The sequence below is a fragment of the Myotis daubentonii genome, chromosome 18, assembly GCF_963259705.1.
Source record: "Myotis daubentonii chromosome 18, mMyoDau2.1, whole genome shotgun sequence".
NCBI lineage: Eukaryota > Metazoa > Chordata > Mammalia > Chiroptera > Vespertilionidae > Myotis > Myotis daubentonii.
Genome location: NC_081857.1, coordinates 14613525 through 14633430, shown reverse-complemented (window position 1 = coordinate 14633430; position 19906 = coordinate 14613525). Strand labels below are relative to the sequence as shown.

General features: G+C 37.8%; 1 protein-coding gene across 5 annotated transcripts in view; it reads left to right on the top strand.

Moving 5' to 3' along the window:
• The window catches only part of LPGAT1 (lysophosphatidylglycerol acyltransferase 1), an 88654-nt gene that overhangs the window by 57435 nt on the left and 11313 nt on the right, over positions 1–19906 (top strand). For all 5 annotated transcript variants that reach the window (XM_059673974.1, XM_059673976.1, XM_059673978.1 and 2 more), the window contains 3 exons: positions 3257–3530; positions 6753–6879; positions 19730–19836. In XM_059673974.1, coding sequence (XP_059529957.1) covers positions 3257–3530; positions 6753–6879; positions 19730–19836 — 508 coding nt within the window. The remainder of the gene's footprint in view (positions 1–3256; positions 3531–6752; positions 6880–19729; positions 19837–19906) is intronic.

The window sequence follows — 19906 nt, the reverse complement described above, 5'->3', positions numbered from 1 at the left end:
CTGGATTCCTCTTTTCGTTCTCTAAGTCATCCTCTTTCTTTCCCTAAAATCCAGTGCATTAGAGTGTCCTGTTAGCTTGACTTTCAATTTTTTTCCCCTGAATGTATCTACCTCTCATCAATGTACCATAGTCAGATGTCATCAAACTCCTTTGTCTGGACAACTGCCAAAGTCTTCTAATTTATCTCCTTAATCTTTTTGTCACTGGAGCCAGTAGATTATTTTTTTTTTTTAATTTATCTTTATAACCCTAGCTGGTTTGGCTCAGTGGATAGAGCATCGGCCTATGGACTGAAGGGTCCCAGGTTCGATTCCATTCAAGGGCACAATGCCTGGGTTGTGGGCTCGATCCCCAGTAGGGGTCGTGCAGGAGGCAGCTAATCAATGATTCTCATCATTGATGTTTATCTCTCTCCCTCTCCCTTCCTCTCTGAAATAAATAAAAAAAATAAAAAAATTTAAAAAATGTAACTTTATGTTAAAAGTATTACAGATGTCCCCTTTGTTTGTTTGCTTTTTCCCATTGACCTTTGGTGCATGGGACGACACAACAACTGAGCCACACTGGCCAGGACTCTCTGAACCTCTTGACCCTCTCTGTGCTCTTATTCTTTCTTCCTAACACTTATCGCCAGTTGAATTTTCACTCATTTACTATCTTCCCCACTTGAGTAACATCCATGAGGGTCTCTTACTTCTCTATCTCTAGTGTGTAGTGTTTCTGGGAAACCCCCAAGTGGGCTTGGGCTGCCTGTCGCAGTGTCCAATAACGCAGGTAGGGTTGAATCATATCAGGCATTTATTGAGAAGGCCAACCAACCAAGAAGACGGAGTTTACAAGCATCCAAAACTTGTCTTGCAGATAGGTGCAGGGCACAGGATTATAAAGGGGAATGGTTAGAGCAGCCGTGGGCAAACTACGGCCTGCTTGAAATGAATAAAACTAAAAAAAAAAAAAAAAAGACCGTACCCTTTTATGTAATGACTAGAGGCCCGGTGCACAAAAATTTGTGCACTCGGGGGGAAGGGGGCGTCCCTCAGCCCGGCCTGTGCCCTCTAGCAGTCTGGGACCCCTTGGGAGATAACGACCTGCTGGCTTAGGCCTGCTCCCGGGTGGCAGAGGGCAGGCCCAATCCCTAGGTGCAGCCCCTGGTCGGGCTCAGAGCAGGGCCGATTGGGGGGTTGGGGCACCGTCCCCTGTCACACTCAAGGCAGGGTCGATGGGGAGGTTGCGGCGCGACCCCCTGTCACTCACAGAGCAGGGCCAATCCGGGGGTTGGGGCACTGCCCCGTCATACACAGAGCAGGGCCCATCAGGGGGGTTGGGGCTCCGTACCCTGTCATGCACAGAGCAGGGCCCATCAGGGTGTTGAGGAGCTCCCCCCTGTCACTCACAGAGTAGGTCCGATAGGGGAGTTGGGGCATCGTCCCCTGTCACACACAGAGCAGGGCGGATCAGTGGGTTGGGGCGCCACCCTCTATCACCCACAGAGCAGGGCCAATCAGGGGATTGGGGCGCCGCCACTGTCACACTCAGGGCAGGGCTGATGGGGAGGTTATGGCTCTACCCCATCACACACAGAGCAGGGCCCGTGGGGGGGCGGGGGGAGGGTTGGGGCACCGCCCTCTATCACCCACAGAGCAGGGCCGATCAGGGGGTTGGGGCGCCGCCACTCTCACACTCAGGGCAGGGCCGATGGGGAGGTTATGGCTCTACCCCGTCACACACAGAGCAGGGCCTCGGGGTGGGGGGGCGTTGGGGTGCCGCACCCTGTCACAGAGCAGGGCCGATCAGGGTGTTTGGGCTCTGCCCCCTGTCATGCTGATCCTGGTGCCGGGAGGCCTCGAGGCTCCGCTGATCCCGGTGCTGGGAGGCATATTACCCTTTTACTATATAGGGCAGAGGCCTGGTGCATGGGTGGGTGCCAGCTCATTTGCCCTGAAGGGTGTCCTGGATCAGGGTGGGGGTCCCCACTGGGGTGCCTGGCCAGCCTGGGTGAGGGGATGATGGCTGTTTGCAGCTGGTCACACACCCTTCAGGGTGGGGGTCCCCACTGGGGTGCCTGGCCAGTCTGGGTGAGGGGCTGAGGGCTGTTTTCAGGCTGGGGGTGACTGAACTCCCAAACGCTCCTTTTTTCCTTTTTTTTTTTTTTTATTCTGGGCCAGCTTTAGCTTGAGGCTTGGCTCCAGCTCTTAGGCCTTTACTCCTGAAAGTAGGTTTCTGGCCTTTGCATACAATGTTGCGAATCTGCTGGCTGAAGTCCAGCAGTATTTGTTACAATGTTTCAGACTGCCAGCTCAGGGGCCTGCAGCTGCAGGCGGGGAACGTTGGTTTCCTCCATCACTGAGGCAAGCAAGCCTCATGTTAGTTTCAAGCTGCCTGGCTGCGGGTCGCCATCTTGGCTGACAGTTAATTTGCGTATCTCGCTGATTAGCCAATGAAAAGGGTAGCGGTCGTACGCCAATTACCATGTTTCTCTTTTATTAGTGTAGATGTTTACTTTGAATTTATATTAGTTCACACAAACACTCCATCCATGCTTTTGTTCCGGCCCTCCGGTCCAGTTTAAGAACCCATTGTGGCCCTCGAGTCAAAAAGTTTGCCCACCCCTGGGTTAGAGTGAGGCCGAAATGCAGCTACATGGAGTCCTGGAGGTCCGCAGAGTTCAGCTATTGTTCTTGGTCATCATTGATGAGATGATGTCTTGACTCTTGATGGGGTTGGCCTGACCGTTTGCTTGCTTGCTGGGTACATTGTCCATTGTCTGCAGTTGAGTCACCTCCTCAATCACTATGTTCGTGATCAAAGAGAGTATGCAGGTGCACCAGCCTAAGAAATGAAACTTAGAAAGACAACCCTCTGTTCACCTAAGTATATGTATTCTAGGATTTTTAAAGTAATATGATTATTTTTCCAGATTAATTCAGGTGTTCTATCAGATTATAAGTCCTCCTCCCGTCAGTAGGACTTTGCCTGGCAAAGAGGAGGCACTCAGTAAACAGTCACAGAATTGATGAATGAATGAACTTTCAGGGGCAATAAGAGCAATTTTTTTCCTTTAGAAAGAAGGGTTTATTTATATGATACTGTTAACTTCTTTTTACCACTATGGTCAAGATGGACTTAGGTAAGTTGAGGGAAATCACCATTCTAGTTTATGATTGGATTTTACTTTAGAAGCTGTTACCACTATTTAATTTTATAGCAGTTTCACGTCAAATGTACATATACTTATTATGTGTGTCTACCTTCTAGGGAAAATCTCATCGTGACCAACAGCTTCTTCTTCTCAGGAAGCACCTAGAAAATAATTATAGGAACAGAGATCGAAAATGGATTGTTTTATTTCCAGAAGGGGGCTTCCTCAGGAAGAGGCGGGAAACAAGTCAGGCATTTGCCAAGAAAAAAAACTTGCCATTTCTTACACATGTCACTCTGCCAAGGATTGGAGCAACACAAATTATTTTGAATGTACTTGTGGCACGACAGCAAAATGGAAGTCCAGCAGGAGGAGATGTTAAAGAATTAGGTATGATGGTTGTTAGCATTTTTTGCCTTTGTTGGAATTAAGGAGTTCCAGATGATGGCGTTGTTCTTTTCTATATTTATACTTTTTGTCAAATAGAAATGATACTCAGAAGATGAAATACAGTGTTAAGGGTTTTTATTTACAAAGGTAGTTCATGCTTACAATAATTCATCCAAATAATACAGAAATGCATGAAGTCAAAGTTGTCTTTTCCTTACCTTACCTATTCTTACTCCTGGCGATTCTCACTGCTACAGTAAAAGCTCCTGTAAATATATTTACATTTTTGTGGAAGTATTTCTGTGGTGTAGATTCCTAGAAGTGGAATCGCTAGAGTAAAAGACATAGGGGAGAGAAGTGACTAATTTGTGAAACTAAAAATAGATATGCAAATAAAAGTAGTAATGAAGTTTATTTTCACTTATAAATTTAGAAAGCTTTTTTGTTTGTCTTTAATACAGAGAATGAATTTAATGTAGTTTGGCATTATTTAAGAACCTTAAAATGTTGATAAATGACTCAGTTACTCACTGCAAAAAATTCTTATTAAAAGGAAATAATCTTTACTTTCAACAATAAAGATAAGTTAAAAGGAAAAAAAAAAGAAATAGCCTGAAATACTGGCAAAGCTTATTACAGCATTATTTATAACAGCAGAAAAGTTGGAAATAGCCAGAGGGGAAACAGGATAGGTAATTATAAAGTAGCCATACAACAGAATACAACACAGCCTTACAAATGATGTTGGTGTTTTCTTGGCTTGGAAAGATACTTATACTCTCTAATGTTAATGGTGTGGGAGGAACATACAACTCTGGTGCAGACAATCTGAGCCCAAAGATAGAAACAATAAGGCAGTAGAAAATGAGTGAAAGATATCAAAATGTTAACTGGGATTGCTTCTCTGAGGTGTAACATTATGATTTTTTTTCTCATTTCTTACTTTTTCTGTATATTTTAAAAAATAATGAGTATATGTTACTTTTATGGCCAAGAAAAAGTAAATCACACTCAAAGATGCAACTGCAAATCTTAGACATAGCCTGGTGAATTGTGAAGATTTGCAGACAGTTTGTGCCAACAACATGAAGACTGTTATGAGCAAGTTTAAGACACTGTGACAGTTCGGTGATAGAAGCTGAAGGAAACTCAGTAGGCCTATTTCCTTAGTAGCATTTTGCTATTTTTTAAAATATTCTTTAGACAAAGTAAAAATAGGAATGATAGGCCCTCAGAAATATGTATTTTTAAATGACAATAAGGACCAGACATAGAAATAATGTGAGATTACACTGAGTTTTCCTTTTATTTGTTGTGTTGTTTTTTTCTAAGCAACTGCTTGGCAGGCAGCTCTTTTAACCTTTCATCATCTATTAAGAAGACAACTTGAAAAAGTCTTTTAATAGAAAAGGAAGGTTCAGAATAGCTTTGCTGCTAGAGAGACACTGTGGCAATGTCAGCCAAGCCAAAACTTGAAGGCGAAGGACTTCCAAGTAGGATTTGTTGCACTCACTAGGACTGCTGTTTTTAAATCTTTATATCCAGTCAGTCCCCTGTGATGTTGTAGATCTCAAACATAGGGACAATTTTCACACAGATTACCAATGATGAAGAAAAACGTTTTTTTTTTTCCTTGGGAATGAGACAACTTCTGCTTATAACCAAAGCGAAGTAGTTTATTCTCTTACCTTAATTAAAATTTTTATTCTGTTTAGGAAAAATAAGATATTCTAGAAAATTGTGTACTCAAAATCTAGTTTATTTGTATTTTACCATTTTTCTCTCTAAGTTATGGTATTATGTATTTTATTTTGTTGACGGTCCATATTAGTTATTTAGGGATTTATTTCATACAAACATGTCTTTGTGTCTGTTTTAATATTTAATCCATACACATTTCAAAGTTAAGTTGTGTCTGATTAAGTTTAAATGATTAGGTTTTCTTTGTTTACTAGTATTGTATCATTTAATAGATATTAAAAAACAATTCTTGTGATTCCCCCCCCCCGTAGTTTTATTATAAAATTTTTCCAACATATGTAAAAGTTAAAACATTTTTATAGTTAATATCTATGAGCTGACCAACTAGATTCTATAATTAACATTTTACTATAATTTGCTTTATCATCTCTCTGTCCATTTTTGTATCTATCCATTAGTCAATTTTGTTTGTTTTTTTATGCATCTCAAAATAAGTTGCAGACATTAGTATACCCCTCAATATTTCAACATGCATGTCATGGGTAGCTTGTCAAAATGTGTTTTGTTACATAAACTCTGTTCCTGTAGCACTATGTTATTAAAAACATTTTTAAATTTTTTATAAGCATTACCCCCCCCCTCAGGATGTTGCCTAAAAAAATTTAAGCATTTAAGGCCAGTTTATAATTATTTGACATACAAAAGTAAAATATCATTGATTCCTAATGTACATTTGGACTTAGGTTTGAAAATAAGTTTTCTTTTTTAGGGATCTCACATACCTCAGATAAAAGATAGACCATAAAACGTTAACATCTGGCTATCAGCATTCTCTGTGAAGATTCCCCTCTAATTCTTGCTCAAATTGTATTCCATGCTGGCAATAAAAACAGCACTTCCATTCCCTCTCACAACAGTATTTACCTGTTATACCAACCAGGGCAAACAAGTTTATTGCTTTAGTTGTATGTAACTCTTGCTACAATGGAAGGAGTTTTTTGGTTTTGTTTCAAACAAGACCAGCAACTGGCCATCATGTGTGTCAAGAAAATGTTTACTTTTATTGCCTTATTCCAATATTTATTAATGTCTCTCAGGTGTCACAAACCTTGGTGTTCATACTATATTGTGTTATATTTAGTGAATGTTTTTGAGGCCATTTTTGTGATGTGATACTTTAGCTTCCGACCTTTTCATAGTCCAGTTTTTTATGAGTGATAAAATATAAACAATTAGACATTGGTAGTGCATAATAGTATTGAATACTTGAATGATACATGTCCAATACATAATAGTGCTGTGATTTGTTAATTTGTTTGAAATCTATCTATTTTATAATATAATAGGAAATTCTTCATTCTAAATGCATCATATAGAACAGTAATACCAAAATTCATCCTGTTTTCTTAAAGCAAAAGTTATATCAACATGCTTTATACTCCTCAAGTAACCTATACTGTTGTTTGTTGTAAATAATTTAAAAATTGACCCAATTTTAAGTTGCTTTTTCTTTGTTCTCAGACAGCAGATCAAAAGGTCTCCAGTGGATAATAGATACAACTATAGCTTATCCCAAAGCTGAACCCATAGATATTCAAACCTGGATCCTTGGATATAGGAAACCAACAGTCACACATGTACATTACAGGTAAGGATTCTATATTAGTACTGAACATATATCCAACATAAAGCACTATCTCAGAACAGTGTGATGTTTCAATATTAAATTTTTAATCGATTTTTTTTTCTGTTCTCAGAAAGATTGGCTTTTTGTTCAGTTTCTAGTTGTTTGGTTATATTTTTAAAATTTTAAACGAGGATGAGATGTTTTCAATTACAATAAGATTTTAAAATGCAGCATTAGAAATCATATATACACAAATGTGAATGATATAAATAACTGGAGTTAGATCTCTTTCTCTTTAAATCTAGGGAGGTTGGTAGGAAAAACAAAACAGCATTGATTGCCTCAAGTGGGAAATGGGTGCCCAGAGAGATAGAAAAAGGTGATCTGGAAACTATAAATTTCACTGAAAAATAGTAGTTTTGCTTAATGTGGTCTACCTAATCTTCACCTATAGGCAGATTTTAAAAACTATTCATAAGTGTATTTTTTTCTGCAGTTAAGCATAATTTATCTTGAATATTATTATTAAGCCATATGGTGCAAAAGCCAATTTTGCTTCACATGATGTAGAACGAGTATTTGTTTTCTTCTTAAACTCAGCTGATTTTTAAAATATATATATATATAATTGATTTTAGAGGGAAGAAAGGAGAAGGATAGAGAGATAGAAACTTCGATTGGCTGCCTCCTGCACACCCCCACTGGGTATTGAGCCTGCAACCCTGGCACATGTCCCAGCCAGGAACTGAACCATGACCTCTTGGGTGGACACTCAACCACTAAGGCACACCAGCCAGGCTAACTTTTTTATTATTATTATTAAATAAAGCAGGCAGCCCATCCTAGGACCTTGATGGCCAGAGGTTCCCTGAGTTTCAGTGAGTGCATTGTTTGAGCACCAAATGATATACTGATTAAAAAAGTATTATAGAACTACAAAGCACCTTACAAATGTAATATACTATTACTAAGATATATAAAGTTACATGTATGGATTATTGCTAAATCCACTATTAGCAAATGAACCTTCCCCATAGATTGGATGTAAGCCACTTACTACTTCAAGATAAAAAAATGTATTTTCTTATTTCTGACTTCTTTTGTGTGTGACTTCCCAATATTATGTATTGTTTAACTAGGGAAATATTTGTGATTAGTTTGCTTACAACTACATTATTGATCTTTTTCAAGAGTAAAGCTTGTTTTAAAATAAGAAGAACTAAAGGTTTAACTCCGGGAAACATTTGAAGGGAACAACTTTCCTCACCCTCTCCCCTTTGTAATCCTGTCACACTGGAAAGCAGCTTCTCTCTATTAAAGAAGTAATGGGTGCGGTGTGCTGCTGTTAAGGAGTTAATAGGAAAATTGAACATGATTAGATTTTAATCACAGGGGCACGGTGTTTATAGGGACAGCAAAAGTAACCCCTGTCCTTCAAATAAATGTCTGCTTCACTTCAAGTCAGAATAGTGAGTTAGATAAGCTGATTGTCTTGTGCAGAAGGAGCTTACAATTTCATTGTCAAAATCTTGAAAAAGATGTAACCGTGAGTGTAGTGGCATAGCTAGATTACCAGAAACAGGTGTGTGGCTTTCATGTCTGATTTGATTGGGACTTTGGTTACTTTGGAAAAGGCATTCAATTAGAGACTTTGGGCAAGAATTTATTTTCAGTTTTGAGGGGAAATTAATTCAGAAAAGGAATATTTAATGTTTTTTAAGAAACTATGCTCACTAGCAAGAGTGGGCAAATGTTAACATTTTGATATATTTGCCTCAGGACTTTATTTATTAATAAAAGAAATAAAGCATTTCTAGTAAAGTTCCCATTGTTTCCCTTCCCAGTTCCATACCCCTTCCCTCCTACCCTTGAAGCCACTACCATCATAAATTTGGTGGGTATTCTTTCTGTTCTTATACTTTTATTATACAGATATGTTTATAATATATAATATTATTTTGTATCTTTTTAAAAATGTATATAATCATACATGGATATGTCATCTTGCAACATGTATTTTTCCACTCTGTTGTTTACTAGGTCTTTTTATTTTTACGTTTATGACTTCCTTTCATTCATTTGAACTATAAACACTATTTAACTATTCTATTCCCATTATATGATTGTCAAACCTTACCTATTCATTCTGTCATTGTTGGATACATATTTTCTCTGTCTTTTTGCTATTATAATAAGTAATATTGCAATGAACATTCTTATGGCTGGTGTGGTTCAGTGGTTGAGCATTGACCCATGTACCAAGAGGTCACCAGTTCAATTCCCTGTCAGGCTACATGCCTAAGTTGCAGGCTCAACCCCCAGTGTGGGGTGTGCAGGAGTCAGCTGATCAGTATTTCTCTGACATCAATGTTCTATCTCTCTATCCCTCTCCCTTCCTACTTCTCTTTTTTTAAAAAAATGCACTGCTATGAAATACAAGATTAGGGTTAAGGTACAGTCTTCTTTGAAAAGTTTAATCACTATTGGGAATCTAAATGGTTTACTGATTGGTGTCTGTCTTCCCTGTTTAGAATGTAACCTCCATGAGAGCAGATATTTTGCCTGTCTTGCTAACAATTATATATTAGACTAATGCTGGGATATAGTACAAACACAGCACTTATTGAATATATGAATGCTAAAGTTCATGCTGTCTAGACATGCACTGTCCAGTGGTAACAGCCACTAGCCACATGTGACTATTGAGCACCTAAAATGTGGCTAGTCTGATATGATGTCCTGTAAGTATAAAATACACATTGGATTTCAGAAACTAGTAAGAAATAGGAATGCAAAATATTTCATTAATTTTTGTTGATGACATGTTGAAATGATATTTTAGATTTGGGAAGGTGATTGAAGGATTAAACTTTTAAAATGCTACTAGAGAAATAACAGCAGGCTGAGAAATCCCATGATCTGCTGCCTGCAAGCTGGACAACCAGGAAAGCCAGTGGTATAATTTAGTTCGAGTTCCAAGGTCTGAGGAGGGGTGGGGGAAGAAAAGGTGATAGTGTAAGTCTATCCGAGTCTAAAAGCCCAAGAACCAGGAACACCAATGTCCTTGGGGCATAAGGTGGATGTCGTAGCTTAAACAGAGAGAGTGGGCTCACCCTTATTCCACCTTTTTGTTCTATTCAGACCCTCAATGGATGGGATGATGCCCACCTGCGTAGGTGAGGGGAATCATTTTTACTCAGTCTACTGATTCAAATGCTTATCTTCCAGATACACCCTCACAGACACACCCAGAAATAATGTTTTACCAGCTATTTGGGCATCCCTTAGCCTAATCAAGTTGACACACAAAATTAACCACCACAGTGGTCTACATAAAAACCCAAGAAACTATGAGTTCAACATCTGTTTATCAAGTTCAGTAATCTTGACAAAAAACCATTACAGAACAATCAATGGTATCCCTTTGTCCTGACAATAAAATAGAAAATGTAAGTTAAAAAAATACCACTCTCAGAAGCAAGAAGACTATAAAGTATCTACCAATAAAATGTAACAAGAAATGTATAAGACTTTTATGAACAAAAATAAAAAAATTTATTGAAGAATATAAAAGGCCTTGAATATAAGTGGGAAGAGATACTGTGTTTGTTCATGAAGAGGAAGACTCAACATTATAAAGATGTCAATTATCCAAATTAATCTATAAATTTAACATAATTCCAATTACATTATATCCAGGAGGATGTAGAATCAGAGTCCAGGAGGATTTTTCTGGAAACTTGACAAAGTGGTTTTAAAATTTATTTGAGAGAGTAATGATAAATGAATAGCTAAAGTAGTTTTGAAGATGAATGAAACAGAGGCATTCTTCCTACTAGATATCAAGACTTAGTGTAATTAGAACAGTGTACTATAAGGGCAGGACCAGATCAATAGAAAGATTAGAAAATCAAGATTTATTTGGGAACTTGTGTATGATTGAGTAGGCATCACATTTCAGTGGAGAAAGAATGAAGTAGTCAATAAATGAAATGGTTTGGGACCATTGATTCTACATATGAGGGAGCATAAAATTGAAATTTCACCCTTTACTATATCCCAAGGTAAATACCAGATAGATTTTTACCTCAACATCAGTGATGAAACTCTAAAGTATTGAAAGAAAATATAAGGCCCTAACCGGTTTGTCTCAGTGGATAGAGCATCAGTCTGCAGACTCAAGGGTCCCAGGTTCGATTCCGGTCTAGGGCATGTACCTTGGTTGCAGGCACATCCCCAGTAGGGAGTGTGCAGGAGGCAGCTGATCGATGCTTCTCTCTCATCGATGTTTCTAACTCTCTATCCCTCTCCCTTCCTCTCTGTAAAAAAATCAATAAAATATATTTTTTAAAAAAAGAAAATATAAGCAGCGCTTAGTGTTCTCATAGTAGGGTAGACCTTCCTTATAAGACACAAAAATCCTAAGTCATAAATCATGAAGGAAAAATACAAATTTGACTGCATCACATTTAAATTAAATACAAATTTGCATCAAAATCAAAAGCAAAAGACATCACAAACGAATTTAAGGTGTTTGAAATGCACATAGCAAGGATTCACATTGAGTATACATGTAGAGTTTCTATAGATCAATAATTATTTATATTAAGTTTTGGTGAGGTAGAGAAAATGAAACAAATTGGTGCAGCCAATTTGAAGAACAATTTGGCAGTATTATAAGTTCTAACTCTATGACATAACAGCTCTACTTGGGACTATATACACATTCCAGAGAAAGACAAAGATATTACAACATCATTTTTAGAGTAAAAAATTGGAAGCAACTTGAATATCCACCAGTAGAGGATTGGCTAAATAAAATGTACATTCTTCAAAGGAATATACTAAACAGAATTTTATATCTGAGTGCTTGACATCTTTAGCGGGGTGTCTTATACTCATCTCTCAAGCGAAACTGTCCTAAAAATATGTGCTCCACATAGCTTTCTTAGTCTAATTATTGATAGCAACTTCCATCCTTCCCGTTATTCAGGTAAAAAACCTTGGTGTTATACTTGTCTCCTCTCTTTCTCTCATATCTCACTCAGTCTGGAAGTCTTTTTGGTTCTATATGCAAATATGTATCCTGGATCTGACTACTTTCTTTACACCTTGGTCCTGGCCACCATCCCCTCTACCCAGCTCTTAGATCACTATATAATCTCCTAATTGGTCACCCTGATTTTACCCTTGGCCCTCTTAGTGTCTATTTCCAGAGTGGTCTTTTGAAAATCTAAGATCATGTCAGCCTCAGGTTCAGAATTTCATAATGTCTTTACCCATCTTAAAAGCCAGGAGCCTTACAATGGTGTCTAAGGCCCTGCTTAACTACGCCGTCCCTCTGACCTTATCTCCGACTATTTCTTACTCACTCCCCTTTGGCTATGCTGACCTTCTTGCTGTCCTTGAACATGCCAATTATGTTCTTGCCTCAGGGTCTTTGTATGAGCTTTTCCTCCTCCTCAGAGACTCTTCTCTTGGAAAACTGCAATGCATGACAGTGAATTCAGGATGATTTCCTAATTATATTTCTTACTCGAGGCCCAGTGCACGAATTCGTGCATGGGTGGGGTCCCTCGACCTGGCAGCGATTGAGGCCTATTTGGGGGGTTGGCCAGCTGAGGGGAGGAGCCGCAGGAGGTTGGCTGTGGGAGCGCACTGACCACTAGGGGGCAGCTATTGGTCTATCTTTCCTTCCGGTCGTTCGGCCATAACAGTTGCTTAGGCTTTTATATATATAGATGTAGATATATAGAGATAATTGGTAGTTAAATGGTGATATTCAAAGCATATCCCATAGAGGTAGTGTCATTTCTTAGATACCAGAATTAAGTTCTGAAAAACACAGTAAATGAGAGATCGTATTAAGATACATATTTTTTACATATGAACACCTTTGAAATGAGGAGGGATCTTAAAATTAGTATAATACAACATTTGTTATCATTTAATTGGATATTTGCATGTAGCACTCCAAACAGGCCAAAGTCCAAAAAGTAATTGCTCCTTGTCTCCTGCCCCCTCCCAAAAGGCCAAAGAGTGACTTGCCGTATGGTTGGTATTCAGCTGTTGACTGTGAATGCCTCTGGGGAAGGGATCTTATTTTTCATTGTATTATTTAGATTTTTTTAATGATATAAATGTCTTCAGTTTTAAAAATTAACTGAAAAAAGAAATTTCCCACAGAATTTAGAATTTTGCTTGAATAATCATTTGAATCATTATAACAAAAGCATTTTCATCAGATATTTATAAGAATTTAATAGGTTCACATTTAAAATGCATATCCCTTAATAGACACTAAGTAGACCTTACCCCTTTAAATCAAGGATATTGAAATACTTAAATGATATAGTCTAAGAGATGTTCATATGCTAGTGTTTTATCCATAATTTATTTTTACATTTATTTTTATTAAAGTATACATACAATATTGCATTAGTTTCAGATATACAACGTAGTGGTTTGACATTTATATACCTTACAATGTGATCACCACAATAAGTCTAGTAACCACTTATTACCATACAGAGTTATTACAATATTGACTATTTTTTCTATGCTGCACTTATATCCCCTTGACTTATTTGTTTCATAACTGGAAGTTATACCTCTTATTCCCCTTTATCTGTCATTCATCCTCCGATCTTCTTCCTCTCTGGGAAAGATAAATTTGTTCTCTATATCAATGAGTCTGTTTCTGTGTTGTTGTTTTTTTGTTTGTTTATATCTTTAGTTTTTTTTATGCTGAGGCTTTTTCTGTCATTGCTTATAATTATTGCTCATTTCACCCCTACTCCTGCTGTTTAAAATGTGCCTTTTCCTGTCTGCTTTTCTATTTTCTTTAAAAAAAAAATGTTTTTATTGATTTTGTAGAAAAAGAAAGGGAAAGGGAAAGAAACACCTATGTGAGAGAGAAACATCCTTCAGCTGCCTCCTGTGTGCCCCCTGCTGGGGATTGAGCCTGCAACCAGGGCATATGCCCTGACTGGTAGTGGAACGGGTGAACTTTCAGTTCATGGGGCAACCTGCAACAAACTGAACCACTCCGGTTGGACCTGTCTGCTTTTCTTAACTCTTTTGTTTTCTATTTCTTTGCCTCTGTATTCTAGCTTTTTTTTTTTTTTTTTTCTGGAAAAGGCTGGACATTTTAGTCATTTGTCACTGTTTAGAACTTCCATTTGGAAAATGCAGTTACACATTAAATGTAATCATCAAATTTTTAGTTCTGCTTGGCTGTTTTTATTAATGTTCACCACCCACAAGTTCTTTTTGCTTTTCTGCACCAGCAGATTTTTTTTCTTCACTTTCCTTTAAGAAAGTAAAACTTTTTTTCATGTTTTTTTTGGATTATTTTTATTGTTGACACTATTACAGATGTCCCCATTTTTTCTTCTTTGCCTCCTCCACCCAACCCCACTCCCCCTTCTCTCTGGCTATCACCACACTGTAGTCTGCGCCCAGGATTATGCATATATGTTCTTTTGCTAATCTGTTCACATTCTTTCATTGGTGGTAGCCATTCTGGCAGGTATGAGGTAGTATCTCATTGTGGTTTTAACTTGCATCTCTTTGATGATTAGTGACATGGAACATTTTTCCATATGTCTATTGACCATTTGTATGTCCTCTTTGGAAACGTGACTATCCAGATTCTTTGCCCATTTTTAAAACTGGATTGTTTGTCTTCCTGGTGTTGATTTGTGCAAATTCTTTATTTGTTTTGGAGATTAACCTCTTATCAAATGTATCATTGGCGAGAATATGTTCTACCATACAGTGGGTTCCCTTTTCATTTTGTTGATAGTTTCATTTGCTGTGGAGTAGCTTTTTAGTTTGATGTAGTCCCATTTGTTTATTTTTTCCTTTGTTTCCCTCACCCTAGAAGACATATTGGCAGAAATATTGCTCCGAGAGATGTCTGAGATTTTACTGCCTATGTTTTCTTCTAGGATTTTTGTGGGGTTTTTTCCCAATTTACATTTAAGTCTTTTATCCGTTTTGAGTTTATTCTTGTATATGGTGTAAGTTGGTGATCTAGTCCAGTTTTTCCATGTGCATGGTCTATCCTAGAAAATGTTCCAGTTGCTTTGTGTCCTAACATGTGGTCTGTCTGCAGGCTGATGCTCTATCCACTGAGCCAAACCGGCTGGGATGAGTTGGAGATTTTTAAAAAACCTTTCTATGAATCCAGGGTGTGGCTATATTATATGTTAGTATGTTGAGGAAGAGGCCTGAACAGCTTATTTCAGGACATTGGCTCAAAGCAAAATTTCTGGGAATTGAATACTGGGAGAAATTCTCGCATGTTAAATTGGACAGTGTCTGTTCTTGTCTGCAAATCTATTTGGTGGCAAGTAGTTTCTGCGTTTCTGAGTTATTCTTGTCACACTAACCCTGGTGGTGTCAGTTAACAATGCCCATGGTTTTGATGTCTGACTACAGATGGCATCTCATAAAGGCTTACGCTGGCAGATTACTTTCAATTCAGTTCATCAAACTCGAGTTCCCACGAAGGAACAAACACTGATTTACACATTGGGTATGCAAAGATGAGTATAGCAAGGCCCGATGGAAGACACATAAGAAAAGAAATAGAACACACACGAGTAAGCATAATTGCAAAGGACAGAGTTGGCACCGAGAAGGAATTATTAACTGTGTACGAAGGAAGAGGAGGAGGCGGGCAGAGGAGAAGAGGACAAAGGAGTGAAACAGCCTCGTCCTTGTCTTCCTCAGGAAGAAGTCAACGAGTCCATTTTAAATGGGATGATCCAGAATAGTGGAATTGGCATGTTTCTGTGTAAGCAATATGGAGATGATAGCAAAAAAAAAGGGTTTCTGGGAGACAGGTATCTGAGGAGGGAAAACAGGGCTACTATTGTGAACCTTGTGGTACTATGACTTTTGAAAACTACATGCATATTGTTACCGGGTTAAAAAATTTTTTCAGTGTTAAATTCTATTACTCTTAGGCCATTTCAAGTGATGTGTTTTTCACGTGTCTCGATTACACATGGGGTATGCAAAGATGAGTACAGCAGGGCCTGATAGAAGAAACAGACACACACACCCCTTCATTTAAACTTACACAGAAATTCTTCCAACTTCTTATACTACACTTACCATATTCCAGTTGTATGTTATTTGTTTACTTTTCATATCCTGCTGCTAGATTATTATGCTTTTGAAAGTAGGAACACTTTACCTTAAAACCTTCAGTGCTTTTTAGCTCCTTACATGCAGTTGGCAGAATTGAATTGAGGGGTTTAAACCATGTTGTTTGTTAACTCACATTTTGGAGCCTGTGGCATGAAATGTTCTTACTCGAATTTATAGAGGTGCCAGCTGCTAAGCATTATTTCCTATCTTTTTTTTTTTTATAAACATTTCAGTTTTTGTTTTTTTTAAAAAATATATTTTATTGATTTTTTTACAGAGAGGAAGAGAGAGAGAGAGAGAGAGTTAGAAACATCGATGAGAAACATAGATCAGCTGCCTCCTGCACATCCCCCACTGGGGAAGTGCCCACAACCCAGGTACATGCCCTTGACCGGAATCGAACCCGGGACCCCTCAGTCCGCAGGCCGACGCTCTATCCACTGAGCCAAACCAGTTTTGGCTATTTCCGATCTTTTTGTGAAAGTGTAATTTACTAGTGTTCTGAAATCTGATTCTATGGATATTGGTAGAATACTATGTATTTAAGAGTTCATTCTGGATTACAGATAATGAGAATTTTTATTTCTTGAAATTTAGGAGCTAGTTTCTCATTTGGCTAGCTATTGGTATTGTAAAGATTTATTTCTGTTTTTTTTTTACTTATTTGTTTATTTAATTCTAAGAGGACTGGTATTCAGTGCATTTGATACTTTGTCCTATTAGGGATGATTAATCCTTTTAATATTGTAATCCCATGGTGCCCAAACAATCAGTAGATGGCTTTGGAGGAAGCATTTGGTCTGCCCTCCTGCTATTTCCTAAGGTAAGAGAATGTCCAAGCTATTCTAGGCAGATGGTAGGGTAGGATTTCTTTTAAAACATAGCCCTACTCCCACACTCTCCCCCATTTAAAGTGATAGATACTTCACCAACCTCACCATGTTCTTTCAAGAGAGTTCACTTTGGTAAACCCAGACTTCCTCTGTTTAATTCAGCCTTACTTTTCATGTCATTTTTCTACTTATAAAGATGTTTTAAATACTGTTTCAAGATATTCATTCTTTAGCCCTGTGGCTCTTTATAAATTATCCTTAGGTTGAGAAGGCCTGATTTTACATTTACAGAAATAAAATATATTTTATAGGTCAAAAAATTAATACAAATAATTCCCCAAATGCTGGTACTCAGTGTGGTAGAGGTGAATAGTTTAAAAAGTGCTACTTATATTGCAAAACTTAAAAGTAAAAAGTAATTTGTAATTCCATTTACTTAAAAAAATAAATCTGATTTTTAAATTTTAAAACATTTCTCAGATTTTTCTAAAAATATAAATATTTAAGGACATTTAGTCTGAAGAAAATAAAACAAATGATTAAATTTCCTGAGTAGTTAAATTTTCTCTGTAACTCTGGACACCTTCCCTGTGCTGGAACTAAAATTTGTGAGGTTTTATTCTGCATGGACTTTACCTCACATGTACATATTTCAGGGGTCTTCCAGAGATTTGGGTGGCGTTTAGACTCAGGGAAAGAACAGCTTCCAAAAAACCACGTAGTACACGAGAGTTCATTAACCTTTTTCTTTACTTTTGTGCATATTATACCATAGTACAAGTTACCATAGTAATTCTCATAGAGTTAAGATTCTCATAGAGATGTGGTATTGCAACAATAAAACAATAATAGTATACTATAAAGAGGAACACTCAAAGAACTCTTCGAAATTAAAAATATGATAAAATGAGTAAAAACCCAGTAAGAAGTTTAGATATTAAATAAGAAATCTCCCAAGAGGATGAAAGACAAGAGATGGAAGAAAATGAACTCCAGCCCTGAATCCTATATCTAGTTCAATTATCAACAAGGTGTGTGGACAGAAGACATTAGCAGAAATGCAAGGCTTTAAGTTCCCTTTGTCAAGAAACTGCTGGAGAAGGTGCTCCCTAAAAATGTGAAGGAAGTTCAGGCAGAGGAAGACATCGGTGTCAGAAACGTTAACTCCATTTTAGGAGTGCAGAGGACTACCACATCCACCGGAACGATAGTGAAGGGCCTTCGCAAGATGAAAACTACAGGCAGCCAATCCAGAATCTGGGTAAAATCCTTCAGGGAGGTGAAATTGAAAGGATGTCTGATGCACGTGTATGCCTTGGGAGAACCTCTAGACCGCAGGCCAATCTGGCTCTGCCTGTTTTTTAAGTAAAATTTTATTTGAGCACAATGGCACCCTTTTATTTACACATTGTCTAAGGCTGATTTCGCACTGCAAGCAGAGTTGAAGTGTTGCAACAGAGACCACATGGTCTGCAAAGTGTAAATAATAGGGTGTCCCCCCCAAAATGTATGCACACACCTTGAATAATTATAAAGTCAGTATTTATTAAAATACATTTCATTTTCAAAATTGAGCTATCAGCTGTTAAAGTGTGTGTACATTTTTGGGGGACACCTGTATTTTTTATCTGACCCTTTAAGAAAAAGTTTGCAGACTTGATCTAGAGAATTGATTCTAGACAGTTGGCCAAGAGCTTCTGGCTGAATCAGTTATGTGTACTTACAAAACTGTAACTGCTCAATTCAGGGAGAACAAAAATAGATCAGGAGAGAAAAAATAGCCATGATTTACTACATGGCCTAACTTTGTATATATTTACATGGTTATAAAAATGCCAATGTCTAATATTGTGCTAATTAAAATTACTGTACAAACTGCATTAGGAAAATGAGAAGGATGTGCATGTGTAATGGGAGTAGGAAGAAGAAGGAGCTTAATCCTCACCTTCCATAGTGAGTCAGTAGATAAGCCCCAAAACTAAAGACGAAATGTGGTGCTAAATATCAAGATAATTGACCAAAAGAGGTAAAATTTGATTCTTCTTGGAAGGGAGAAACGAAGGGCAGAGGGACAGGGTCTGCTGTTTTTTCATACAAACATTCATTTTGTAGATTTTTTTAACTGTATCTTAATAGCTTTGATAAAGGAAAAAAATTAAAGCCCCCCCCCCCCCCAAATTTGGAAAACAAAGAAGAAAAGAAACTCTTTCCCAAGGTCAGCAAATACATAGCACTTCCTCATGCTATGGCTCTCAGTTCTCACCTCCAGGGGACATGTATCAGTAATCATCCCAATCTACTTGCTGTTGAGTCAGGACAGGGTTGCAGCATCTTCAGAATCATGCTCTAGCCAAGAGTGGGCTTTGCTCATGAAACCACTATCTCTGACATAATTAGTAAAATGGCACCAATTTAGGGATATTCTGTCTAGTTCAGACATTCCCAGTAAAAGAACATGGCAAAGCTGCATTATGTGGCCTAGCATTCGACTACTCTAGTGTCCTAAAGGAGTTGCCTTTTAAAATTTCATCTTTTCTAAACACCTTTCCGACTTAACACACAAACAAGGGACGACAGTTTTTTCTCAGTAATTATTTGTAGATCGAGGATAATCTAATAATATGTTTCTACCATTGAGCACTAGGCCTAACATATAATAGGCTAGTGAATGTTTGAATGAATGAATAAATGAACTCGGTTATATAATCAACATTTAAAAAAAAAATCAAAATAACTTGAGAAGCTGTAGAAACCTACCCTTGCAAAAGAGGATTCCATACCTTTCTTCAGCTTCTCAGTCACCAGAGCTAAACTGCAGTTCTGAATGATTTTGACTTCTGAATTAAAGTAGTTTTTGCTCTTTTTTTCTTAACTAGGATCTTCCCAATTAAGGATGTACCCCTGGAGACTGATGAACTTTCTGATTGGCTCTATCAGCGTTTTATTGAAAAAGAGGAACTCTTATCACATTTTTATGAAACAGGTACACAGTATCCTATTACATACCTTCCTGAAGTTACTGGTAGTTCAAGATGAGCATTTTTTTTTTAATT